Source organism: Pelodiscus sinensis, chromosome 25 (genome assembly GCF_052426305.1).
Source record: "Pelodiscus sinensis isolate ZL-2025 chromosome 25, ASM5242630v1, whole genome shotgun sequence".
Lineage (NCBI taxonomy): Eukaryota > Metazoa > Chordata > Testudines > Trionychidae > Pelodiscus > Pelodiscus sinensis.
Window position 1 is genome coordinate 19,851,300 of NC_143076.1, and position 27,260 is coordinate 19,878,559.

Below are 27,260 nucleotides of genomic sequence, written 5' to 3' on the forward strand. Positions count from 1 at the left end.
CCCCTCTTTGATTTTTGGAAAACCCTCACGCCGCTCCCCCCCCCCCCCCCCAACAGCAAAACTTGTTTGAACAAAAGAGGAATTGATCAGGGCAGCAAAACTTGATGGGGGGTTGGGTTGCCTCGCACCCCCCCCCATAATTTCTTCATGCCCCCCAGGGGGCACCCCCCAGTTTGGGAACCCTGAATCTAGGAGACGAGTTTGGGACCCAGCTCCTGCTTCCGAATGGATGTGGAAGAGCTGGACTTTTTCCCTAGGGCAACACTGTTAAGGTACCGCAGAGTCAGCCGCTGCCAGCTCCAGTGAGGAAGAGGAGGCGAGAGCCTGAAATCTTCCCTCCAACGATCCCCAGGCCCCCAGCTGCATTAGCACTAATTAAGCACAAACATTAGCGGATCTGTTCACTGCCACCTGATTAATGACACTGTCAAGAGGGAATTTTTCACTCTCCGAAGGCAAATGACCTGTGATGTCAGCCACCTGGTAAATGCATTAGGAGAGCCAAAGCGTCCTGGGTGGGCAGAGACTCCCCACCCCTCCGGCTCTCGGCAGGAAGGGGGCTCGTACTCAGGCCGGAAGAGGGGTCACAAGGAGAAGTCAGAGCTGGGAGCCCCGCTCCCCCTCCCGGCTGTCACAGATGCGGGGACACTCCCAGCAGCCAAACCCGACCTGCCTGAGGACTGCTGGGTTCTTCTAGCCCTGATTTTGCCAGTGATTTCATAGAACCATGGGACACTGGGACCGGAAGGGACCTTGAGAGGTCAAGTCCAGCCCCCTGCCCTCACGGCAGGACCCAGCACCGTCTAGCCCATCCCTGACAGGTGCCTGTCCAACCTGCTCTGAAATCTCTCCAGGGAAGGAGATTCCACAACCCCTCGGGCAACTTATCCCAGTGTTTCACCACCCGGAAAGTGTTTCCTAATGTCCAGCCTAAATCTCCCTGGCTCCCCCACTCTGTGACCTGACCCAAACCCCGCCACAAGTACAGAGTTGGGGGAGAAAACCCCCCAATCCTCTCGGGGCAGCTCCCCTCATCCTGATCACGGGATCAGTGCTGGGGTGGCCACATACGCCCCTTCGCGCCAGCCACGGCCACCACCTCCCTGCCTTAGGACCAGCGTCCACTCACCTGCTGAGGAACGGCAGCACCTCTCGCTCAGGGGGAGCGGGGCATGTCACTACGCCTGCCCCAGGGGCAACGCAGGTTGGGAAACAACTCAACCCTCACAGGCTCAGGCCCGAGCAGGCCGCTACTCCGTGCCTCAGTTTCCCCATCTTTAAATTGGAGACCACGCTGTGGGAGAGAGGGGAAGAAAGCCTGCCAACTCCGCTCAGTCCTCGCCACGGCCCCAGAAGCTGCATTTTCGTGACTGGTGTTTGGAAAAAGGCCCATGCTGCCGTGGGGCCCAGCCATCATGCACAGGGGAAGCGGTGACCCCATCCCCAGGCACTGCCTAGCAGGGACGCCCAGGGGCCTGGTTGCAGTGAGTTCCAGCCCCTGGCAGGCCCAGGGCACAGATAGCTGGTGTCACAGTGCCCCCTGGTGGCTGCCCACCACACTTCCACGGTTGAGGCACGGGGAGCGAAGGGCATCTGTGGGAACTGAACAGGGGGATGGGGCCTGGCCCCGGGCTAGGCGGGGTGGGTTGAGAAAGGCTTGGAAAGCCAAACAAGTCGGACAAAGGCTGGGGGAGTCTCACAAGGGTTGCCGTGTTCGTCTATGACTTTAAAGTCATCGCAGAGTCCCGTGACGCCGTAGGGCCTAACAAAAGTATATAGGACCATGAGTGGGTAAGACCCCTTCATCAGACAAGGCAAGACGGAGTCTCCCTCCCCCCCAAGACAGCCTGCAGTTAAGCGGAGGAAGCGGGTCTGGCTTTGGGCCGCTGGACGTGGGTGCTTCCAGCAGCACCGGGGAGAGGAAGGAGACACAGACCACGTTACAGTTTTGTGCAGGAGCAAGTGACAACAGCAAGGCCCTTCTCTTGACAGATGCTCCCCAACCAGCATTGCAGGGGAGGGGTGGGCAGCCCTGGACACCAAACATCCCTTTCACCTTCATGGGACTCACGCGACACCAGCTCCTGGGGCAACTTGGGGTGTTCTAAAGCCGTGGTTCTCAGCCGGGGGTATGTGCACCACTGTGGGGACGCAGAGCTCTTCCAGGGGGTCCGTCAACTCATCGTGCCCTTTGCCTGGTTCTATAACAGGCTATGTAAAAACACTCGATAAGCCAGTGCACACTAGAATTTCATACGATGAAATGGTTCTACTGCTCTGGCGACCGTGCTCTGAAGTGTCAGGACAATATTTCTACTCCAACTGATTGCATAGAACATATGGTAAAAAAGGAGGCTGTCCCCCATTTTTCAGTAACAGCAGGGCCATGACACGTTGGTATTTATATGCTTGATTCTGCAAGCACGTAGTTTTTAAGTAAGTAATTTGGCTATGACAAATCAGGAAAGATCTTGGAGTTATCATGGACAGTTCTCTGAAAACTTCCACGCAGTGTGCAGCGGCGGTCAAAAAGGCAAATAGGATGCTAAGAATTATTAAGAAATGGATAGAAAATAAGACCCAGAATATCTTACTGCCCTTGCATAAAACTATGGTACGCCCACATCTTGAATACTGTGTACAGATGTGGTCTCCTCACCTCAAAAAAGATATTTTGGCCTTGGAAAGGGTTCAGAAAAGGGCAACTAAAATGATTAGGGGTTTGGAACGGGTCCCATATGAGGAGAGGTTAAAGAGACTGGGACTTTTCAGTTTAGAAAAGAGGAGACTGAGGGGGGATATGATAGAGGTCTATAAAATCACGAGTGGTGTGGAGACGGTGAATAAAGAAAAGTTATTTATTAGTTCCCATAATAGAAGAACTAGAGGACACCAAATGAAGTTAATGGGTAGCAGGTTTAAAACTAATAAAAGAAAGTTCTTCTTCACACAGCATGTAGTCAACCTGTGGAACTCCTTGCCAGAGGAGGCTGTGAAGACTAGGACTATAATAGAGTTTAAAGAGAAGCTAGATAATTTCATGGAGGTTAGGTCCATAAAAGGCTATTAGCCAGGGGATAAAATGGTGTCCCTGGCCTCTGTTTGTCAGAGGCTGGAGAAGGATGGCAGGAGACAAATCGCTTGATCATTGTCTTCGGTCCACCCTCTCTGGGGCACCTGGTGCTGGCCACTGTGGGCAGACAGGATACTGGGCTAGATGGACCTTTGGTCTGACCCAGTACGGCTGTTCTTATGAGTAGGCGAGACCAATCAGACTCCTGAGAGGGGTACAGCCTTATAGACAGGAGGAGAGCCCCTGCGCCATTGCTTTTTGCTGTGAGTTTGGTAAACTTCTGAGGGGGGGGGGGGAGAAGAGGAGAGAGAGAGAGAGAGAGAGAGAGAGAGAACCGCTGTGCCGCTTGGCCAAGTCTCCAGCACTAGAAGGGAATTGTTTTCTGTTCTGGATGTTCTAGGCGCCAATCCAATGAAGAAGAACAGCAAATATTGTGAGACTCGTGATAAGATCTGAGAGTTGGCAACACTTTGTTATTACGTCCCAGCCCTAGGACACAGATTAGTTGGGGGCCTCGCTTAGAAACAACAACCACCCCCCTCGCTCAGTCCTTGCTGCTCCCGGCTGTTGAGAAGTTTGACAATGTGAACCCCAAACCAAATAGCAATAACCTGTTATCCGTAATCCAGCCTCTCGGGGGCTGGGCCCCCGCTCATCTGTGAGCCCTTGGGGCTGGCTATGCTGCTAATGCCCGGCATCGGCAAGGGGCCTTCTAGGCTTGAAGAGACACAGGCCACTAGACTAGGACCAATCTGCTCCGGCTCCTGCACTGCGCTAGTCACCACGGTAGAGACTCCGTCAGCATCAGCTCTCCCCACAGGCGGAACGGGCTTGGGTAGCGCGCACACACACACACACACACACAGCCCAGTTAATTAGTCTCCAATCACAGCGCCAGTTACACCCCTATTAACCAGTGGCAAAGCGACTCTTCTGCATCATTCCCTTGCCACCTGCCACCCGGACAGTTCGACTGGTTAATGGAACAAGGCTTGGAACAATTAACTGACTGACTCAATTAACAGGCTGATTGGCCTCAGCTAATCCCAGGCCGGGAGCAGTCTGTGCACAGCAGCGCCGCCCGCCCGCCCGCCCGCCGAGCCGCTGTCCGGACCAGGCAGGCTGCCGCGGCGGGGCCAAAGAGCCGGTGTAGCGATGCCCGGCCCCGGGCAGCCCGCCGTGCACAGTCCAGAGCAGCGGCCGGCCGGAGTCCCCCGGGCCTGGCGGACGAGCTCTGGCTGGCACTAGGGGGCCAGTCCCGTCTGTCCGGGCCCGCTCCCCTCCTGCCCTTTGTGCGCAGACGGTCCCGCTCCCCGGGCGCGCACCGCCCCTAGGGGCCCCAGGCTGCGGGGGGTCTCGAGGTGCTACCAGAGCAGCAGCAGAACAAGGAGAAGGACCCGCGGGGGGGGGGGGTGCCGGTGCCGTGGCCAGCCGGGCAGTAGCCGGGCCAGCTGCGAGGGCGCGCGGCGCTGTGGTGCCGGGGAGCGCCTGGCCCCTTTCCCAGGGCTGCCAGCCGCCCAGCCTGCAGCCCCCGCTGCGCCACTCCTGTCCCCGTTACCGGCCCCTCTGGCCGCGAAGCCCCCGGTAGCCGGGCTTGCGGGGTCGCCAGAGCGCCATTGGCATTCAGGGCACCCCGGGCCGGGAGGCGGGAGCCAGGAGCCATGGCAACCTGCAACACGCGCTGCGCCCCGCTCAGCCCAAACCCAGCCCCTTTGCATAGGCAGCCGCTCCGGGCCCAGGCTGCCGGCGGGCCTCGCCCGTCTCCAGGGCCGGACCCTGCATCCCCGGGCCGGTCCCTGCGCCTGGCGGACCCTCCAAGCCCGAGAGATGGAGGCCAGGCAGGTTGCTAGTCTCTGAGCTCCGCGACTGTGGGTGAGCGAGCGCCCGGACGGGCGGGCGGGCGGGCAGACAGACAGACAGACGGACAGACAGACGGACGGACGGACGGGCGGGCGGGCGGGCAGACAGACGGGCGGGCAGACAGACGGACGGACGGGCGGGCAGACAGACAGACAGACAGACAGACAGACGGGCGGGCAGACAGACGGGCAGACACAGGCCCTTTATTTGCGTAAGGCCGCTAGAGCAGAGATTCGTTCCCCTCCCCGCACGGCCCACGCCAGCCCCGCGCTGAGGCAGAGCCCAGCAGCCCCCCCAGGAGCAGACGGGCCGGCCCAGCCCTGCTGTTTTGCAGGAGGGGTCTCCGTGCCCGCAGGAGCCTTTCCAAAGCCGGTCCCTGCTCTGCCCCCTCTTCCCGCCCGGGGAGCCCCGCGCCGGCCCCACAGGGCCTCAGGCAGCGCTGGGCACCAGGCCCTCCCCCAGGGCTTCAGCCCAGCACAATCCTCCGCCCCCTCGGAGCAGCGCCAGCCCCGTTCGCTCCCCTGGGCTGGGAAGCGCCACGCAGCGAGAGTTCACCGAGAGACACAGCCCCGGAGCGCAGCTCCCGTCTATGGGGAGAGAGAGGGGCCCCCTTTCCAGCCCCTCCCCCAGCGCTGCAAGCCACGGCTGCCGGGTTCATTGCCCACGCCCTGGGACCACTGCCCCCCATCAGTGCACAACCCCCCGTCCTGGGCGGGTCGCCTGGCTTTCCCTCCCCAGCCCTGCCAGGGGCTCGCCGCCGCTAGCGCTCGTGCCTACCTTCTGCCTGACGAGTGGGGGCAGCTCCAGGCCCGTCTCCCCCCTCTCCGGGATCTGCCTTTGCCACCCTGCCGGAGCATTCCCCAGGCTGTGTGTAGCCAGCTCCCAGCTGGCCCCGGGGCCAGCCATTAGCATTGCTCCATATTGCCCACAGCTGCCAGGTCCAAGCCCAGCTCCCCTTAAAGGGCCAGCCCGCCTGGGCCAGGCCCTTTGGCTCCAGCCCCAGCCGGGCCCAAGTGATACAGTCTAAGGAGGAGGTTCTCGGCACCCAGCTGTGCCCACATGGCATCCTCAGGGCCATGCAGGTGGCATTGGATGCCGCCCACGGGTCTCAGGCTACAACTGCGCTGCAAGCAGCAGCGAGGCTATGGCCCGGGGCCGGTGGGGGTAAAACAGCCGGGGGCTGTGGCAGTTCGTGCTCTGACGCTCGGCCCGCTTCCCAGGGGCATCCCCGCGTTATTCCTAGCGCCGCAGCACAGCCCCTGGGCCCTGAGAGTCACTGCCGGGACATTTTTCAGCCGCCTGGCTCAGTCCTGGCTCACGCTGGGTCCGGGACCCACCCCTGCTGCAGCTCTGCATGGAAAGTGTATTAGGAGCCAGGCAGCCGGCCCAGCTCAGTCCCGGCTCGCGCCCGGTCCAGGCACTCAGACGCCCTCTAGACAGGGGCTGCTGCTGCCTCTTTCTCTGAAGCAGCAGCACAAAGCGACAGGCAGCCGGTCTGGGAGGGGAGCTGGCTTTTAAACGGGCCCCCCTCATGGACCAGCTCCCACCTTGCACCCCACGCTGCTGCCTCTGATACCTGGCTGCTGGCCCTGCCTCCGGGGTCTGTAGAACAGTCGACTAACTCAACACTTCCTGAGGTTACTTGACTATTCAACTGACTGATATGTCACCTCCCTACCCAGCCCTGCCTCAGGAGCCGGGCCAGGGGTTCGATACCCTGCAGGAAGCACAGGGCCGAGCTCTCTAGGTTCCTGCCACACCTGGGGAGGACTTTGCCATTTTCTAGCCTGAGTTTCCTGCCTAGTTTGAAAGCGGCTGTGAGCTCTCGCATCTTACTAACTTGGCCTCAGACAGGGGCTGCTCTTGCTTTCTGCAGCCCCTCTCTCTAGGGCTGGCAAGCTGGCCAGACCTTGCTGGAGCATAAGCTGCAGTTCCTGCTCCTGTCGAGAGGGGTAGTGCCTCCAAAGAGCAACCCCCACCCCTACGACATGGGACAGAGCATTGCTTTCTGCTCCACTAGGCGGCCGTGACCTGATGACAACCCAGCAGAGCACCCACCAGAGCTTAGGGAAGCGGGCGGCCCAGTCGCGCCCGATGGGATTAGTGCCGGCAGGCACACGCGCCCCGGTGGAATACGTGACCAAGTACCAGAGCGATTTCCCAGCACGCAGCTCATTACCTGCCCGGAGTCAGCCTGCCCAGCCACCGCTGGACAACCTGGCGATCAACCGGGGCTTCAGGTGAGTGCAGCCACCAGGTGACCCGGACAGGGCATACACTGGGGAACACCAGGCGGGGCGAGGAGGGTGTCTCAGCGTCACGGCAAGGGGGCTGTTGTTCCCTGGGTGGCAGAGCCTTTACCAGAGACCTAGCACAAGGGCCTGCCCCTCCCTGCAACCTGGATTTCAATCTGAACAGCTGTTGCTGAAGAAGGGGAAGGAAACAGGATTTTGTTCCTGTAAATTACATTGCCAAGGCTGCAGCCAGCCCCAGCCACAAGCTTGGGGGAGGGGGAGGGGGGGGGGAGGGAACGGGATTTCGTTCCTGGGCTTTGAGATGCTCTAGTGAACAGTGAGTCAGACACTATCTCCTGGGTATTCACACACACTCTTACCAAATGCAGCAGGTCAGTGCTGGCTCCCTTTTACAGATGGGGAAACCGAGGCATGGCACAATGAAGTGACTTGCCTGAGGTTGCCCAGTGAGTCCTTGGCACGGCTGCGAATAGAATGCAGGAGCTGCTGCAGTAATGGCCGGGGGCGCAAAGCCCAAAGAAACACCTGGGTCCCCTCCTTCCTGCTGACGTCTGTCCCTCTTCCACCCAGCACCGATTTTCAGACCGTGCAGAGGCAGAGCTACCGAGGCTGGGACCCCCGCAGGTACCCTCGGGCCAGCCCCAGCAAGCCGAGAGAGGAGCTGGCAGGCCTGCGGAAAGAGGGGGATGGAAAATTCAGCGGCGACACGGTGACCAAGGTAATGGGCAGGCCAGGAGGCCGGAGTTAAGGGAGAGCAAGGGCCTCTATAAGCAAAGTCAATTTCACTGATTGAAGCAGGCAGACTCTCACTGGCACAGAGGGAATAGATCCGGGGGTCAGTGCACGAGGCCTGCGTCAGGGTGCCTGCTGTAATTCCCAGCCCTGCCACGGACTTGTTTTGTGACCTGGGGAGAGTTTCTTCCCCTTGTCTGGAGAAGGGGAGCAGCAACATTCCTTTGCCACAGCCGCTGCCAGGCTTTGGAAATCTCCATAATGGGCCGGTGTTTGTAAAGGGGGTTGGCCATGCAGCGCCCAGTGCTGCATCGGCTTGGCGCTGAGCAGACGAGCCAGGCCAGAAGCGCAGGAGATGTAGAGATTGCATTTATTCAATAGCAGGGACACTGAGCCAGCATGCAGGGGGAGGTGGGGCCAATATCTGGGCACCGTTGGCTCTTGTGCTGGGGTACAGCATGGACAGAGAATCCCCTCTTGCAGCAATCCTGCTGGCAGAAAAAAAGGGAGGTTGAAGCTGGAGGGAAGGGAACCCCGCCTGAACCCCTCAGCCGTGGGAATCCTGTCCTGTCCCTGCATGGCAGAAATGGGCTGGCTCCCTCTTCTCCCGGGCTATGTCTACACTCGCGGCTTCTTGCGCAAGTAATATGCAAATGAAGCTCAGCATGGAATATTGCTGAGCCTCATTTGCATACCTAATGAGCCACCATTTTTTTCAGAAGAGGCTCTAGCGCAAGGAGGAGCATCTACACTGCCCCTTCTTGTGCAAGAAACACCCTCTTGTGCAATGTCGTTACACCTATTACTTGAGAGGAAGAACGGCGTTGCACAAGAGGGGTTTTCTTGCACAAGAAGGGGCAGTGTAGACGCTCCTTGCGCAAGAGCCTCTTCTGAAAAAATGGTGGCTCATTAGGTATGCAAATGAGGCTCGGCAATATTCCACGCTTAGCCTCATTTGCATATTACTCGCGCAAGAAGCCGCGAGTGTAGACACAGCCCCAGGGTCCCAGTGACGCCCTCAAACACCACAGGCGTAAATCTTACACGGGCCATTCGGCCCCCCACTCAGCAAGTGGCATTTCCTGCCGCCTCGTTCTCTGAGCGCCAGAACAGACGTGTCCGAAAGAGAACGCTGCCGTGTCCTCGCTGGGCGCCCCGAGGCGCGACGCTTCTGAAAATCTCCTCCGGGCCATCTGCAGGTGCGAAGTGCTGTCGAGAGTCGGTGGTGTTATTCTGACCCCCTCGCGTCTCTTTCCAGCTCTCTTTCCCGCCTCTGCCCTTGCCCCGGCCTCTGGAGACCACCCAGCGCCCCCGCACAGTGCTGAGATCCCTCCCTGCAAAGTTTGACGATTCCACGGCCCACAAGTTCTTCTTCAGGGACTGGGGAGTCCAGCCCCGAATCCGGCAAGGCGACCTCCACGATGGAGTCTACAGCCGGCCGCTGGTAATACGATGGGAGCAGACACCCCCCCCCCCCCCCCCCGACAGGCACAGTCCCTGCCCTGCACAGTTTATTATCTGAATAGATGCGGGGGGAGCAGGGGATTCGAGACAAAGGCAGAGTTGGCAGGGAGGCAGCTGCCGAATAGCGCCTTTGGAAACCACGGCCCCCCCATGCGGGGAAGCGAGGGCGCCGATACCTGAGGCAGGGGGAAAGGAAGCTGGTGGGCAGGGAATGAGGGAGGGGAGCACGAGTGTGGAGTGCACATGCAGTCAGCAGCGGGAGGGGAGCTGTCCTGCTACGTGGGCTGGGGCGAGGGTGGCAGAGGGCCCTGTAGCTGGGTACGGGCTGGGACAGGACTGGGCGGAGGAAGGCAGCTCTCACCCCGTCCTGTCAGGGACACTTGCTGCCTGATGGCCCAGATCCCCTAGTGAGCAGCTGTCAGGGGCATCCAGAGTCAGAGATGGCAGAGCCCAAACCAGCTCCAAGGGTCCCTCTCCTGTCTATCTCGCTGCAGATGTTTCCCATGCACGTGGAATACGTCTTTGATGGGCCCCCAGGCTCGTAGGAGTGTGCCCCCCTGTAGAAGCACAAACCTGGCTGTGGGCTCTCTGCGAATCAGCTGGGCGGCACTTGAATCTCTCCTGCATGGACACACAAGTGCCCGGCTTACAGGGAGCACTGAGCACAGCTCTCCATCCCAGTGGCTGTGTGCTCCATAGACCACTAGTGCTCTGAGACCATCTTGCAGGCGGGCCGCAGGCTCAGGGCTCACCTCCCCTGCAGCGGGAACCCTGCACTGGTGCTTCAGCCCTGCCCCCCATCCCCCCCAGAGTGCCAATGCCAGCTTTCCACGGGGGGTATGGGGGGGGGGGTGAGCCCTGCGGGAAGGAAGCAGCTCCACATGCTGCAGCACTGTCTCCCCCCCTTCCCCCCCAGGGAACAACAGAGCAGGAAACGGCTCACGTGGAGGCTTTCCCCGCTGCTTCCATTGGCCAGAATCACTGCCACTGGGAGCAGGAGGGGGCGGTACCTGGGACCTGCAGGAGGCGCAGAGCTAGGTAAGCACCTGCTATCCTTCGCATGCCCAGACCCCACACCCCCAGCCCCCCCCCCAGCCCACTCTTCCCGGCCAGACCCCTCTACGCTACCCACTCCTGCACCTGTTTTCTCATCAGCTGGTTGGCTGGTGGTCCGTGGAGAGGTCTGCCTTGTGCAAGGCGAAGAGAAGGGGGGGCCAAAAACGTTGAGAACCACTGGTCCAGCCCTTGCACAGCATGCGAGTCAGCCCTGCTGTATATTTACAAGTGTCTGTTCTTTGACACTGGCAGTGATGGAGCATCTACAGCTGGCCCTGGCAACAGGGAAACCCACCGCTTCCTTGCTATCACGTTGGAATATTTACTAAAAACAATTGCCTCTTGGTCCCCGTGTCTCTCTTTCAAATGTAATTACCTCCGCTCTGAATTCAGCCTGGAAAGGGAGCAGGCGGATTGCTAGTAGCTCAAGCCCGCCACTGGTTCATGTTTACTAGAGGCCTGGCAGGGCAGGGGGCATTTGATGCCATCTCCCCACACCTTGCCGTGTAAAACACTGGAAAAGGTGGGAGGGCTGAACTGTGTGCAACTGTTTGGATTTGTAGGCCAAGTGTGAAAGCCAAACCACCACACACAGCACGTTCCGGCCCCAGAGAGCAGAGAAGGTGAAGAACTACAAACCGGAGCCGAACCCCATCCAAGCGCAGGCAGAGCAGGATTTCTCCACCGTCCACAGGGAGTCCTACAGGTACAGCTTCTTGCAGTGACTGAACCCAGACAGGCCACGGCGACACTCCGAGTGCTGCAGTGAAACACCAGCTCTGACTGCAGCAGGCAGCCATCCCCGTAACTGGATTCTCAACCCTCTCTCTCTTGCAGGCCAGTCCCGCTCCCCCCTGTCGTTTGCAAATGTACTTGATCCAGCAACAGCAGCAAGGAAGAGAAACGGCGAATTCTCTCGTGCCCGTCAAAGCCTGATGTGCGGTGTGGATCCAGGTCCTTCACCACAAAGCCAATAGGCAACTACTAGACAATCTGATGGACTGGTGTTGGTGCATCTTCAGAACATGAAAATGGCATAATCTAAAATCTGAGCGAGCGTGTCTGCACTGCAGAGGTGATTGCCACACACACGAACACCTGCGGTCACGGTCATCTAGCTAGCATGGCTAACAACAACAACAACGCTGCAGCTGCACAGCACAGGTATACTAGTAGGAATGAAGGGTTCTAGCGGCTCGTATGCCCTCCACGTCTTCGCTGCCTTTTAGCCAAGCTAGCGAGACTAAAGCTGGTGCAAGGAAGTGCTCTCCGATCAGAGCAGAGACAGCTACCCTTGACATAGCTGTTGTGCATGGATGTGGTATTTGTGTAACACACAACCAAACAAATGTAACAGCTGTTGAAATGATACAATAATGGTAACTAAGTTTCATTGTACTTCCTGTTTAAGTATTCTGTAGAAATCTTACATAATATCTTCTAGTATTTTAACACGACATTTGCGTTGTATTTTAAAGATAATCGACTGCATGCACTCAGTGTTAGCACTTCAGTGGTCTGATTGGATGGATATGCACTCCTCAGAAAAAGGAAAAGTTGGGAACACAACTTTTCTCTCTATGCGAACAACCCCAACCAGCCACTTTCTAGCAAGGCTGGAGTAACAGAGGAGCTGGAGTAACAAGGCTGACTTATCAGAGAAACTAGCTGTCAAAAACACAAAGTATGTTCACATACATGTATCAAGAGGGGGAAAATCTACAACTTACATTGACTTCAAAATCCTAGAGTTAATGTTTTTTATCCTCATCAACTCAAACATAATGGTCCCTGCAATGAAAGACTAAGATCGTGTCTCCCCCTTGCATATGCTTATGCTAATGTGTATTTGTGTGGGGGCTGGGGTTCACTGGAAACTGAAATCAGTACAGTGACTTGTGTCAGGGCTGTGGGCCCCTCGCCTCTCCCCCAACAGCCGTACCTGTGCCAGCGTAATCCCTGGTCTAGGTTTAACGGTTTTTAAATAACGGTTTTTAAAAAACACCACACACAAACCCAGTTAAAAAACAACGTCATTCTGTACAATTATACATCCAGGTTACAGGACTGCTAGAAATTTAACATGTTAAACAAAAAAGGAGCGACACCTTCCGACGGAGAGAAAGCCCCACACGAAGAAGCACATTTCCTAAACAAAACCTTTGTGCCATACTTCCCACCAGAACCCACCCACAGCACAAGAGGCATAGGAGCTTAATTACCATCCTAAGGCAAAGGCCTTCCATGGAAACAACTGGGGCATTTGACACATTCTCTCTGCTAAGTAAATCGAGAACTCCAGCAGCCTTTGAGGTGACAGGGGCCTTAACAAGAGGAAGGAGGCCAAAAACTGCCCCCACCTGCACTGTGGCTCAGAGTCTTTGCAAGTTTTACTGCAGCAGAACAGTCGGCTTTTCTGAACGTTTGATTTCAACCGACAGACAGACAGCAAAGCTGGGACTAACGTCAAGTTAGTTCAGCAGAAACCAGCCCGTTTCTTTTGAGCATCAGATAGCAAAGTCACAATCAGGGTCATTCGTTTAAACCCACCGTTAATGACATCCGGCCATAACCAGCTGCCAGAACTTCTATTCAGGATGAGTTTGTTGTCAAATACAGCGGAAGAGTTTCTCCCCCACACGCCATTCTTCAACAACCCTATTTAAGAAGGGACCAACTAGTGATGCTGCAAAGCATAATAGGAACCATTCATCTACTTCGCCTAGCTCAGAGCTAGGGACAGGAGAGGGTTCTTGCAACGTTCACTGCAAGTCAGTGAATCCACACGCTGCAGGACAGAAGAGCCACACCAAGCTCCTTCACAGTGACACTAGGCAGACCTGCTGGAGCACCGCAGTGACAAGCCACCTAACGGCATTAACGCCGGTGATGCAATCGCTGCCAACAAATACCGGGTCAGCTCCCAACAGCGCAAATCTCGATCTCCAGTTTGCAATCCTGACCCACGAGAGCATCAGTATTCTATGAATGGGTTTCCTTTAACCCTCTCTGCACCCAGAGAAGAACCTGAGATTTGGGACAACTGAAGATCAGCAGATCCCAAAAACACTTCCAAGGGACTGAGAGGTCGGCTGAAAAGAGGGTTACAAACGTATTCATATTTAATCTACTAAAAATATATTAAATGCCAGAAACCGATGTCTCTTCTGCATCTCAGAGCAAGTCCAAGAGAGCAGAACTACTCTTGCAGGTAGCCAGATGCTGCATTTTCCAGCTGCTCACAATAACGCTGCAGAAGTTCTCTGTGGCCAGGGAACCAAGTTTTCCCCTTCTCCACTGACTGGACAGAGCGACTTGTTCTCAGCTTCTCCCAGGAGCATCTTGAACTCCCCTTTAGAGGCAGCCTTGCCACGCCAGTTGTCCAGTGACTATCAGGGAGAACTGTGCTCAAGGAAGGAGGAGTCATTTCTTACAGCTCTTGCAATGGAATTAGGTGCACCGAGGTCTCTCTTCCTCCCCGCTGCAGAACCAGGGTTGGTCTTCCATCTGGTTTTCTCTTTTGTTTACATGTCCTCAACGCTCCACTTATATGCAAGCTCCTGAACTGCCTTCTTGCTGGCTAGCCTAGCAAAGCGCTTCTGTTCAAAGCCATTGGACCTACAAAACAACATCAGCAAAAGTGTGGGTCGAAGGACAATGCACCATGCCAAACCATTTCTGAGCAATGAAACATTCTGGAACAACCAGACGGTTCACACTCCCTTCCATTTCTAGACTACTGGCTCCAGGGGCCACCGGTCTCTTTCCGGTTTCTAACGTCAGATGTCCAGATTGCAAAAGCTACGTATCCCCACGTGGACAAGACTGACCAACTAGGGAGACTGGTCTTGTAGCTCACCAAAGCAAGGGGCCGCAAAAGACCACACGGAGCCGTATTAGCAAGAGGGGAGCAGGCTATGGGAAGTACAGATGGTGAGAAAATGGTAAATATTTTCTGTGGGAAATTAAAACCATTTCATGGACATCTTTGACTTTTTCATCAAACTATTAAAAAAACCTGTTGATGTTCAACAAGAAACAGACAGGCTGGGGGACTCCTCCCACCTCACGGGGAAGGGGGGGAAGGAATGGAGAGGAGGGTGGGAAAGGGGAAGAGAGATGGAGCAGCACATTCACAAATCTGAAAGCCAGGAACCTGTCATTTCAGTGTGACCAACTATGTTTAAAATTACAAGCACAAACGCCACTAAAAAGCCATTTCCACCCCTCTGACGAGAAGCCTGCAGTGTAGGCCATCCAGGCCGCTTCAGCTGTGCTGGTTTCAGGGCGTTGCTCCAGCACCTCTCCCTGGCATGAAAGTCATACAATAACAAAAAAAGGTTTGGGAAGCTCCTTAAGTCAAGGGAGTGCATGAAAATGCCTGGTACGTATGCCTCCCCCACACCTCTGTCTGGGTTATCCCTCTGCTTTTCAGGGCAGAGGCCCATCTATTACCATGCTAGGTATCAGGAATGCCTACCTGTCCACTCCATCCCAGCGATAGCCAGGCCATAGGTTAAACCTGTTGAGGGGAGGTGCTGGTCCATTGTACCTGGGCTTCTCTAGAGACAGAGAAAAGCAGCAATATAATCCATTACTACTCGGGCCAGTCCCGTGGGTACATTAACATCAGACTGCTGGAAGCCGCCCGCTGCTCACGGGCACAACTCCCAAATGCCTTGTGTCTCTTTGAATTCTCTTGGCTCTTCAGAGCAGAGCACCTCTGCTCACCCAGACTCCCAGCCAACCAGAACCCAGCTTGCCAGCAACAGTCCAGTCAGTCGTTATCCCAGAGAGTACAGTGTATTAACAGCCGCCTTGCTCACCGCTGCGTCACTGGAGCAAGGGTGTTAAGAAGCGGGTAACTGACTAATCGTGATTAGTCAATGAGGGGCCCTGCTGCGGCTCTCCAGTTTCAATGCAGCAGGAGCCAAGTGTGCTGGCAGCCCAGCTCCTACCACATTTAAACTGCAGAGCTGCAGCAGGAGTAGGTCCCAGTCCCTGCTCAAGCCGGGTCCCGGACCGCTGCGCCTCTGCCACGCGGCTCTTACTACACTGAAAATGCAGAGGCGCAGTCCTGGCTCCCACCGGTCCCTGACCACTGCGCCTCTGCCTCCCCTGCCTCCCTCCCCTCTGTACCACAGACACAGTGCTGGGGGAAACCAGCTTTTAAGCCAGCTCCCCCCAGCACTGGTTCCTGCTCCCCCACCCTCGCTGCCTCTGACACCGAGACAGTGGGTGGGGGAGAGCGAGTAGGTGAGTTGTGACTCGATTAGTCACTTACATCCCTACACTGGAGCCCTGACCTGCCGTAAGTACAACCCCACCTTTCTTCTCCTGGCTCTCTTTGGCTTTTTTCTTTCTGAGGAAGTTAGCCATGGGGTCCCCTTCTCTTTCCTGCTCTCGAAGCATCTGATCCAAGTCCTTGTCATCAATATAACGAGCCAGTGGCTTCTGCATCTCTTTTACTGCATCTTCCACGTTCTGCTGCTGCTGCCTACTCTGAGCCAGGCTGGAAAAGAAACATAGGAAGCCTTCCATTAGAGAAAGTCAGTCCCAGGATGCCTCCTGTTGATTACTCAGTCTGCTTGTCTGAGTGCAATCCCGTTCTACCAGCAAGGGCACAGCACTCACAAGCCTCGCGCCAGTGCAGGGCAGGAAGGTTCAAGAGACCACTAAGATGACAGAACATTTGGCATCCCAGTCACAGGGTCAAATCCAGAATCTTGCTGCCTGGCCAGAGTTCCGGGAAAGGAGTCCAGTGGATCTCAGGCTAGCCCCAAAGGGGCTTGCATTTATATCACTACAGCTACCACCCCAACTGCCACCTTTGCTGGCCTCAAGATGTTACCCCATGAGGAGGAGGGGATGTTATGCATGGACAGAAGGGCTGAAAAGTTTGCTAGGAAACTCCAGGGTCTCACCCCTTGCCCCACTTGGCATAGAGCTCATCTCTCTCGGATTTCGCCTCCGCCTTCTTCTGCTGCTCACGTCGTTCCTGCGCAAGATCCCTCTTGCGGCCGGATTTGTCTCGAAAGACTGTTTCGGCATTCTGGGACTCCTCTAAGGACACGAGAACGTGCGGGTTAGTCATTTTACAACACTTCCAAAATCTCCGTCCAGTCAGGTCCCCATGTCAATTCACTTCAAGAGCCTTTCGGCTGCTATGCATGTTTTTGTCTTTAAAGTAGTCCCGCCTCAGAAAAAGACCATGAACCAATAACAAGAGAACCACCACCAATTTCTAGGCACTCCCAACTGTCGTCTGTAGGTAGTCTCTCTCCTCCAACTCTTTTACAAAGTGCTCACTGAGCAAGTAGGGCTGGAGCGCTCCCTTCCCTCCTTCCCCCCACCCCTCCCACTGCTGAACCAGTTAACTAACTGAATGGGATTTTACATCCCTACTGGAAATCAGTGCACTAAATATTAATACAATTTCTGGGTAAATAGTGGGGTACATAAAATGGGTAAAAAGTATTCAGAAAAATAATGCTGTGAACTCTGTTCCATGTGGTTTGCTACAGAACTAAAACAGACTCAAAACACATTGCCACTTCTGAGTTTAAGAAAACAATGTACCTCTAATTCCCAAATAAAACTTTTCATTTGAATAAACAGTTTTCTGTTGTAGACTTAGAACTATTGGCATTTCAATATTTACATTTAATAACTGGATCACACCACTTGCAGCAAATATATTCAACTTCATCCTTTTCGCCTGTTCTTGTTTTCTTAAAAAGCCTTTGAATACTCACTTGTGTTCTGAAATGTACTGTTACACATTTGCATTTCCTTCCCATTTTAATTGGTCAAATCTTTAAACCATTATGTGGTGGGCATGAGATTCATCACTGCGTTCAGGTGCGCACACCCTTCACAGCCTGCGTGCATGCCTGTTTGTTTACCGAGTATACCTTCTACTCTACTACGTAGCCTTATTCCAGCAGGCAGTTTTGCACGTACACGCAGAGGACTGGAATATCAGAATGCATCTCTCTCTGGCAATGTATTTTGTTTTCCTAATAAAGCAAGTTTTTGTTTTACATATTTGAATGATACTAAAGGAGGGTGACAAATGCAAAAAACTAAAACTCTTTGTAAAACCCGGTATTTTTTGATAAAAGTCAGTTTGAACTGAAAACAAAAGGGGCTTATGCAGGCCCCGGAGGCCTTTTGCAGTGCCCAGAGAAGTACTGAGCCACAACCCCACACATCCAACACCCCTACAACAAGCACAAAAAAGCAGTGGCAGCCAGACTGTCCTTGAGAGCAGGCTGATGCCCACTGCAGACTCATTAACCCTTTACCTTCCAAATGTTTGTTATGTCTATCATGTCTCCTGAGCTCCTGCTGTTCCCTTCGCAGCAGGTCGGCTGACACCAAGCCAGCTTTACCCCCAGAGAGCATCTGGCTGGCCTGCAAATCCAAAAGGGACACCACACGTTACCACTAGCCGAAGGCTGTTTGGAGGCCCCCTCCGCGTGATGCACTGGTGATTTCGGTGCAGTTCCTAGGGAGATGTCCGCATCCCCAACCCACCTCCCCCCCAGGGAAATAACCAGCCCCTGTGTGGCAGACACACAAAAGAACGAGTGGGTCAAGAGGACAAAGCTATTCGCTCACCGCAGCTCAGGGGCGAGGTGTGCAGGGAGGGCAGCATGGGAATTACCTTTTGGTCCTCTCCTCTATCCCCTGGGGAAGAACTTTTAGAACCCGGGCCTCGAAGCGGCAGCAAGCGGGCAGGAGGGCTCCGGGAACCATGGAGCTTCTTTCCAGCTGCCTGCCTCCTTCGGGGAGGAGATAAATCGGAATCTGAAGACGCGTTCCGATTCTTCTTGGGAAGAGAGCGTTTGGAGGGGGAGTCATGGCGTAGCAGGCCTGCTCTGCGACTGTTCCGTGGCGGGGAAAGATCAGAATCAGACGAGTCCTGGGAACTCTTCTGTGGCAGTGAAGAATCAGAGTCATGCCTCTGGCGCCTTTTAGGCGATGGAGCCGGTTTAGGCTTTTTACAGGCTGGAGAAAAGCCTGCAATAATACAGAGACCCTGAATTATAATCACAGCGGAATTACCATTTGGAGCCCTGTCAAAGCCTAGATATGCAAGCGTCTGATGTGTGTCTCTGCAGAGCTGAGCTAGCCTCCTTGGGAAGCAGATGTTAAATATGGCACGCAATAAACAGCGTACAGAGAACAGAACCCCGGGCACTCCCTATAGACCTCCCTATCAAACGCTGAGGTCAGCCTCCTCTCAGCCCGGAAGTTATTTTAAAAATCCCTCTTCTTACACACACAAAAATACTGACAAGTACTTAGGCAAAAGCACATTGGTCTAACACTTTCATTTCTGAATGAGGCTATTTCCCATTAGCATGGGCTAGGTCAACTGTCCCTAACGTCACCTCTTCGCTGGAAGAAAAAAAAAAAAAAGGATATTGTTCATATTCGCTAGTCTTCTTTGCTGTGTGGGGGGTTCCTTTTACTCTCCGTTTGCCTTTGATGCAGATCCTTAAGGCCCTTTGGGTTGATTTCTAATCCCTTTCTAAGTCTGTGCAGAAGAGGACGGTGAGACGTAGCTTTACTATTACAAAATGTTCAAGACTAAGAATTTTGACACTTGTTGTAAGGTAAGTCCAAGTCCTACCATCTTTAAACGTACCCAGGAAAACAGTGAAACACTGATTCCACGCTGGTAGCAGCATGGAAACACTGTCACAGACAATGTTTAGAAATAAGAGACTTGAGTGATTTGCTGCTTCCTAGGGCTCACAGCTGGTGAGGGGCTGCATGAGAGGCCCTTCATCTCAGTGGCTGTAAGACTGTCACAACCAAGATGGTCTCCCAGAAGAGGGCAGTTTTGCTAAGTGCACTGGCACACCTGGAATTTGCGGGCGGTGCCAACTGAACCATACCGGCGCTGTGATTGGATGCAGAGGGAGCGCACAGCTCTCAGTCAATGTTGTGTGCAATCAGCACGCACCTCACTCCATGTGCGTATCACCTTTGTAATACCAGTAGGAAAAAAACTTCGCAGAGAGAAACCAGCAGAATCTGGCCAACCTGTGGATAGGCAATGGTAAACCAAATGTGTCGTGAGCCGCACAGAAAACCTGCATGGGCCACACATTGCCCATCACTGTCACACACACTCACCTCTTGAGCTGCTCTGTTTTTTCAGCCCACTAGGTGACCCAGTTCTTTTTCTCGTAGACGGTGATGTGGTTCTGTCAGAATTCTCTCTACTCTTCCTGGGGGGTGAATGATCTGGAGTTATCTGCCGCTTAGGATGCGATGAGAACTTATGTGGGAACCCATCTCTCAGATGAGATCGGTCTCCTTGGTCTCCTCCCTGTTGCGATTTGTCCATAGTTTTGGTGCTTTTTTTTCCGGACACTAAAGGTGCTCTTTTGGGCGACCAGTCCGGGGAGTCGCGGCGGCCCCGCCGGGGTGGCGACAGGTCCGGGGAGTCGCGGCGGCCTCTCCGGGGCGGCGACAGGTCCGGGGAGTCGCGGCGGCCCCGCCGGGGTGGCGACAGGTCCGGGGAGTCGCGGTGGCCCCGCCGGGGCGGCGACAGGTCCGGGGAGTCGCGGCGGCCCCGCCGGGGCGGCGACAGGTCCGGGGAGTCGCGGCGGCCCCGCCGGGGCGGCGACAGGTCCGGGGAGTCGCGGCGGCCCCGCCGGGGCGGCGACAGGTCCGGGGAGTCGCGGCGGCCCCGCCGGGGCGGTGACAGGTCCGGGGAGCCGCGGCGGCCCCGCTGGGGCGGCGACAGGTCCGGGGAGCCGCGGCGTTCCCGCCGGGGCGGCGACAGGTCTGGGGAGTCGCGGCGGCCCCGCCGGGGCGGCGACAGGTCTGGGGATTCGCGGCGGCCCCGCCGGGGCGGCGACTGGTCCGGGGAGTCGCAACATTGCTTCCTGGATAGAGACTCATCTGAAGAGTCATGGCGCTGCTTCCTGGGTGGAGAAAGCTGAGGCGAAACCTGGTGACCTCTCCTGGGAGGTGATGGGTCAGGTGTATGTTTAATGTTCTTTTGTTTTGTGGTTTCTGAACTGGACATAAAAACAAAACAAGAGGTCTGTAAAGCAGCCATCATGGTTTAAAGAAGGTTAATGAATCGCCCTCCTAAATGAAGTGCTGGTTACCAATTGACATTTGGTACTTGGTTTCCCAGATAGACAGTCACATAGATTAACGGCTGAACTTGTCACCTCTGATCTGTCGCTACCATTCCATAAACCCCAAAAGGGCACCTACCCCTGGGCTCTTTGCGCTCCAGTATGGCTGGCATTTAGCTTCTACCAGACTCACTTTATGACCAACATGATACTTAAGAGTGGAAGGGCTGAAACAAATTTTAAGGGTAGTCAGAATATTTCCAGGAATCATGAGAATTTAATATCTCAAGGCTGTTAAGGAAACAGGAGGAAACTCTACTGTCCTCATCTCATTCCAGCTTTGCTTGGGAGCACGCAGTGACCTACATTTTCCCTACATATTTAAATGACTATGGAATAAATCCACCTCCTCTTAGCTAGCTGCTGCTGTCTCCCCAGAGGTGAACGCATTTTATCAGTGCACGAAGCAATTCTCATAGATCCCTTACCCACATCATAAGGCTTAATGGTAATTCTGAGACCCTGGGATAAAAGATGAGACAGTGAAAATAAAGTATTGTCCAAACAGAAAAGAACCAGGTGGCCACAACCCCATGCAAAGCTACATACCTTGCTGTAGGCTTGGCAGCTAGAGAAAGGTCCGAGCTTTGTGAATCTTCATTCTGATCTAAACAAGAAAAGAATCATCTCTGGATTTATGGAATACCCAGTTTTATTGTTGGCATTTCATTTTTTAGCTCACAGAAGCAAAACACTCAGAGGATGAGGATGATAAGTTGGCTCTCCTCGCTAGGGGAAGTCAGATTGAGCTGCCTGCAACCAACTAAGAGGGCCCCGACTCTCTCATCTTCTACAGAGGATAAATACGCCCACTATCATCCTCAGTTCCATAATGACCACCTGACAACTGCAGGAGTAAAGTGAAGTTGCTGAAGTGAAGTTAAAGCTCTTGTCTTTATCTTCAAACCCATGCACATCTCATCCAGAGTCCTTTCTGTTCTCTGTACTTTGCCAGTCCTGAACTGCTGTTCATTTCCTTCACCCACACTCCACATTCAACACTGTATACTGCCTCTTTCCTACAGAACACCCTCTCCAAACCAAACATCCTCTTTTTGGTCAAGTCCCTCTGGAAAGCGCATTTCTTCTGTTAGGCCCATAAGAAAATATATGTATGAAAATATGGAATGAACACCCTATATAACATAAGCCCTCTCCACCTCTGGGTTACCAAGCGGTTTTCCTATCTTCTACATACCTATGTTTAAGTGTAAATTCTGTGGCACATGGACTTCCTACATTTATGGGTATGGTACCAAGCTGAACACTTCGCTGGGGCTAAAATAACCACAACCAACACCACAGCTTACCTCCTAAAAGCTTCCATTTATTATTTGTCCGGAATTCTTCCATCCGTTTCACTTCTTCTGGACGCTCATCAATAAACTCTGCCACCTGAATGTAACGTAGCAGAGTTAGAGCCAAGGAGATTTTATACTCTCTCTCTCTCAAAAAAAACCAAACAAACCACACACAGGCAACTAATGTGGTATACCTGTAAACCTCAATCATTCTACTACGCAGACTTCTTACACACTACTAGGATATGAAAGTGTAACCGTGTACACTCCACATTAATTAATTAACACTCCAGTTAATGTGCATGGTTACACACAGACTTCCTCCCTCCCTTCTCTCTCTGTATCAGAGGCAGCTGTGAGGGGAGAGTGGAGAGAGCAGACAGGTGCCAGTACACAGGGGGAGTCAGCTTCTAAGCCGGCTCTCCGCAAATTCCAGCTCCCATGGAGCCACCTTCCTTCTGCCCCCATATTGCTGCCTATGATACAAAGGCAGCAGTACCTTGGAAGGGGGGTGGTGGGAGCCAGTGCATGCAAGAAGCCTGCTTTTAAGCCAGCTCCCCGCACATAGTGGCTCCTGGGAAATCGCCTGCCTCTGCCACGTACAACTGTGTAACCACTGAAATTTTCAGCAATTACATGTTTATTTGAATAAATGCATTTTAACATCCCTACACACTACAATATTGCTAAAGCCTCTGGCTGTATTTTGGACTGAGTTGTTCTCTGTACCTTTAGAACAAAACATCCCTTTGTACTTAAGTTGCTTAGCTTATCTCACAGCATCAACTGTACAGGCTTATCTGACTTCATTGCAAAGGGTTGTTTTAAAAACTTTTCAAAATATTTCTCTCATCTGTTATTTTGTTTTGCAACACTTCTCCACTACTTCTTTTTCATTTAAAACAAGGCCCACCCCACCACTGCAAGCAGCCTAACCTGAAAACTTAGATTTGGTTCAAAACCAGGCATTAGAAAAAAAAAATCTCATATCAATTCCAATGGGAACTTCTTGCTTTTACTTGTCTGAAGGGAAGTTTTAGATCCAAACAGTGTCTTGTCACAAGACATTGAAGATGGGCTAGTGCAAAAGAAGCAATAAGTGAAACTGATGGGCCTAATTAAAAACCTTTCAGTATCTCAGATGCTGTTGGTAACTCAAATAAAGGTTTTTAAAATATTATTAACAACTCAACAACATCCTATTTAATGTTGCTACTTATAGTCTACCTATAGTATGCCATCAGAACCTCAGCTAGGCAAAGCCCAAGAGAATATGTTTTAGGAAGCAATTACCCCCAGAACGGATAAGAATCATGAAGCAAAACAGTAACTGAAAACAAATTTGAAACCTTGACACTGGGCATCCTGCATTCTTTATGCAACCTACAGTGTAAAATTGCCCTTGTGCAGCTATATCTTTCACATGCACTCAAAGACAAATCTGCCACTGAATAAGACCAACAGAGTTGCACATATGCCCATAAGGGCAACATATGCTATTAGTCAATTTTTACTATCTCTGAAAATCCTTCTTAAAACAGCAGCACTGCAGGGTCAGCTGCTCTCTCTCTCTCTCTCTTTGCTATAATGTTGTTTTGCTAGGTTGTTTTATTTCCAGAGACAGATGTAGCAGATAAATAGCTTATAAACCAAATGCTCCCTTTGCCGATAGCTACACAAAGCCTTGCAGACAAAGGCTCAAATCTGGTTTAAGTCTCTTGATTTACTGCAATGCAAAAAAAAAAAAAATCTCGGAATGCAAAGTATCATTCTTTCCAGAATACTAATAAGATCTCCATACAGTTATTCACTTTTTCCACTTGCAAAGGGAGCCATTCCCACCGGGCAATGCTTGGCATGTGTTTTTCCCATGATGGCAGCAGGAAGTTTGAAAGGGTACTCAATACAATTAAGAATTTGGTTTTTGATAGCACAAGCCTTCCTACGCTTGAGTACCCACCACAGGCAGGTCGCCTTCATCCTCTTCCTCCTCCTCTTTCTCTTGTGCAGCAGAAATGCTATTCCAGCTCACATCATCATCCACTATACGCATCCTAGAGATAAAGGAGTAAACATTGTGGCATTAGACAATAACCATGGCTCAGAGGAGTACAAAGCAGAAGAATGAAACAACAAAGGACATTTATGTCCCGATTATGTAGCTCAGGTGGTACGCAAAGAAAGAGCCCTCAACAAGGCAGAGTCACAGCAATTGCTATTTGCATCCCCACAGCCCACTGTGGTAAGAGGAACTGCCCCCAATCAGCCACTTGGGGGCAATACTCTAGATCAGGGGTGGCCAACCCATTACAGGCAAAGAGCCAAAATAGTTGTGCACAGGGCTCGACAAATAATGCAATCTACTCGCCCGTGGTGAGTAGACTGCAACCCAGAAGAGCCGGGTTCGGGCGATCTGTGCATGCGCAGAACGATCTGCACATGCACAGATCGCCAGACAGCGCGGCTGGCGAGCCCTGGTTGTGCATATAGCTCAAAGAGCTGTGGGGGGAAAAGTTGTCGAGCAAAACAAACAAAAAAAAAGCATCCCAGCCGCATTTGGTCAAACCAAAAAAGGACACTGTCCCTTTAAAAAAACCTCAAGGTGACTTTTTGGCCACATCTGGCTCCCATCAGCCGGCACCACTTTGCTTCGTCAGACAGCTCTCCGCCACCTGGGGAGCTCAAGGAACTGGAGGCTGTTTCTAGGGACGCTGGGCCGGTTTCACGAGCCAGAGGGAGGTTTCACGAGTCACACTTTAAGGGGGGGGAAGAGCCGCATGTGGCTCGCGAGCCACGGGTTGGCCACGACTGCTCTAGATATACCTTTCTCTACCCTGTGAAAACAGTGGGGGTAGAGGGGAGATAAGAAAAGAAGCTACCCAAACCCCCAACACACACTGGGGGATGAGGATGGACACCAGGGCTACGTCTACACTGCAGAGGTTTCGTGCAAAAACTCGCAGAGCGACCGTCCACACAACAAGCACGTTTTTGCACAAGAAAAAGTACAGTAAGTCATCAGAAGACAGGGCTTTTTGCGCAAATGCAGAAGGTAGTGTAGACGTGTTCTTGTGCAAGAAGCCTGCAGTGTAGCCTAGGTGTAGTAAGATGAAGGCCTAAAACATAAGCCAACATAGCACTGGCCTGGGCTGTGGCCTGAGGCCTAACTACAACTGGCAAAACATGGCTATCATAAAGCAAAGCTAAGTTGTGAGCAAGAGGCAGGGCCCTACTCATAGAACTTGGCACGAACAGGACTGAGGGTGCAAAACACTAATTAGTAATAGGCCAAGGTGTAGAACTGTAATTGGTATTAATCGCAAGTGGAAAGCACATGGTACCACCAGCTCATTAAAAAAAGACCTTGGTACCCACTCCTCACCGATACAGACCCAGGTTCAGGAAAGGGTTTAAAATGACAGCGTGATGGATTGAGATGAGCTAATCAAACCACACGGTCCAGGGTGATGGTGGTATCCAAGTAGCATCAGCTGTGATGTATAATTTGTTTGTATCTGTAGATAAAGTGGTGTCTTGGGGAGATAGTCTTTGTATGATCTAGCGGGCAATGGAAATTTCCCACTGATTGAGTCATTCCATTGCTACGGGTTACATACGCATAGTAGTTCAGTAGTCTAGTGACAACTTACTAGACCTAAGCTACATTACTGTACTTCACTCTACAATAAACCTGACCTAGCACCTTCGATCTGTATCTGGTTTGTGATCGTTGGGGGCTCTCTTGGAGTCTGCTGTGGAGACTAAGTGCACAAGTCAACACGGCACACATCATTGAGCACACATGCAAGCAGCCAAGAGGACACCTCAGCACTAAATCCTGACCACCTCCTGAATAACTGCACTAGGGATGTTAAAATGTGTTTATTTAGGTAAACATACACCGCAGCATGGGGTGGGGAAGCAAAGCCAGCTCCACTGTCCTGCAGGCTGGATCCAACCCCTTGCTGAATTGCATCCAGCCCATTGCAAGTCTCCACACTACAAGCCCTGAGCCTTGGTGTCTTCCCCCTCAGCTGACCAACGAAGCTCAGCATACTGATTGCAGGAGCCTCTCCCATTGACCAGGAACCACAGCCCATGGGAGCTACAAGGGCAGTGCCTGCAGGTGAGGGTAGTGCATGGAGGGGCTGCAGAGACACACTGAAAGAGGTGTGGGACCAGGGCAGGCAGGGAGTGTGCGTTAGCCCCGCTGTGCGACCAAACGGGAGCTACCCAAGGTTAACACCCCACACCCTAGACCCAAACCTGAGATCCCCCTGCACCCAAACTCTCCAGACCCTGCACCTCCCTCCTCCTGCATCACAAGCCCCACGCCCCACCCCCGCCCACTCCTCTGTCCCACCCGAGAGCCCCCTCCCCGGGCAGGGAAGCGCGAGGCGCACAACTGGTATTGTTCTGGGGTCAGCAGCCCCCCCCCCCCGTTCGTCACTCTGCTGACCGGGGGGGGGCAGGTTACGGGGAGGGGCACAGGGACAGGAGGGGAGGAGCCAGGGGAACCCCCGGGGCGGGGCTGGGGAGCCCCAGGAGCTAGAGGAGCCCCCGGGGGGGGGGGAGACAGTGAGGGGCGGGGCCCGGAAGCGGGGACGAGCCGGGGGGGCCGGAAGCGGGGAGGGGCGGGGCCCGGCCGGGGGGGGGAAGCGGGGAGGGGCGGGGCCCGGCCGGGGGAGACCCGGAAGCGGGGAGGGGCGGGGCCCGGCCGCTCACCCCCTGCCGCTGCTCCCCGGCGGCTTCTTCCTCCGCTTGCGCCGAGCGGCCTGTGCCGGGGGCGCGGGCGCGTCCAGGTAGCGCCGCAGGTACTCGGCCTTGGACAGGCCCGGGGCCGCCATGGCGGCGCGGACGGGGCGGCGGCGGGGACAAAACAGCGCGCGGCGGAAACCGACCGCCCCACGCAGGGCGGGGCGAGCGGCCGCTTCCGGCGGCGGCACGTGGATGCCGCGCGCATGCGCCGCATGGCAGTGGGGGGGGGGGGCCACCTTCCGCGTACGGCGCTGCGCTCGCCTCCGCGTTGGAGGGGCGGGGCCAGGTAGAGCCAGTGGCTCAGCGCGCAGCAGAGGCTGCGCGCGCAGCAGGAGAGCCCTGGGCTGCATGGCAGAGTAACCACAGCCCGGCCCAGTGACTGCTCTGTGCAAAGCGGGGGCTGAACCGCCCCCCAGGCAGAGCCACGCCGGGACCCGCACGGGCCTGCCTCGACCCAGCTCTAGGCTTTCCGGGGGGGGAAACGAAGCTGCTCTTGGTCCCTTATGGCTGAAAGCTGCTGCTATAGCCCAGGACGCCCGGTGCCACTTGGACCTCTGCAAAAGCAACACTGGGAAGCAGGACTTGGCAGAAG

At 54.1% G+C, this 27,260-nt stretch overlaps 2 protein-coding genes across 2 annotated transcripts; one reads left to right on the forward strand and one right to left on the reverse strand.

Annotated features, from left to right (window-relative positions):
* The first annotated feature begins 2,258 nt into the window (after positions 1 to 2,258).
* Positions 2,259 to 12,426, forward strand: LOC102449195 (uncharacterized). The gene is made up of 7 exons (XM_089773285.1): positions 2,259 to 2,342; positions 5,078 to 5,144; positions 6,954 to 7,173; positions 7,759 to 7,906; positions 9,179 to 9,364; positions 11,004 to 11,146; positions 11,278 to 12,426. The coding sequence occupies exons 1-7, from the start codon at positions 2,259 to 2,261 to the stop codon at positions 11,315 to 11,317; spliced, it is 888 nt and encodes a 295-aa protein (XP_089629411.1). The 3' UTR covers positions 11,318 to 12,426.
* Positions 12,427 to 12,455: 29 nt separating this feature from the next.
* Positions 12,456 to 26,845, reverse strand: BUD13 (BUD13 spliceosome associated protein). The gene is made up of 11 exons (XM_075909785.2): positions 26,636 to 26,845; positions 23,871 to 23,964; positions 21,920 to 22,004; positions 21,159 to 21,216; positions 19,591 to 20,483; positions 18,110 to 18,465; positions 17,748 to 17,856; positions 16,365 to 16,503; positions 15,768 to 15,952; positions 14,921 to 15,002; positions 12,456 to 14,058 (listed from the first exon to the last, which is right to left on the reverse strand). Exons 1-11 carry the CDS (start codon positions 26,755 to 26,757, stop codon positions 13,965 to 13,967), a joined length of 2,217 nt encoding a protein of 738 aa, XP_075765900.2. The 5' UTR covers positions 26,758 to 26,845; the 3' UTR covers positions 12,456 to 13,964.
* Between the last annotated feature and the right edge of the window lie 415 nt (positions 26,846 to 27,260).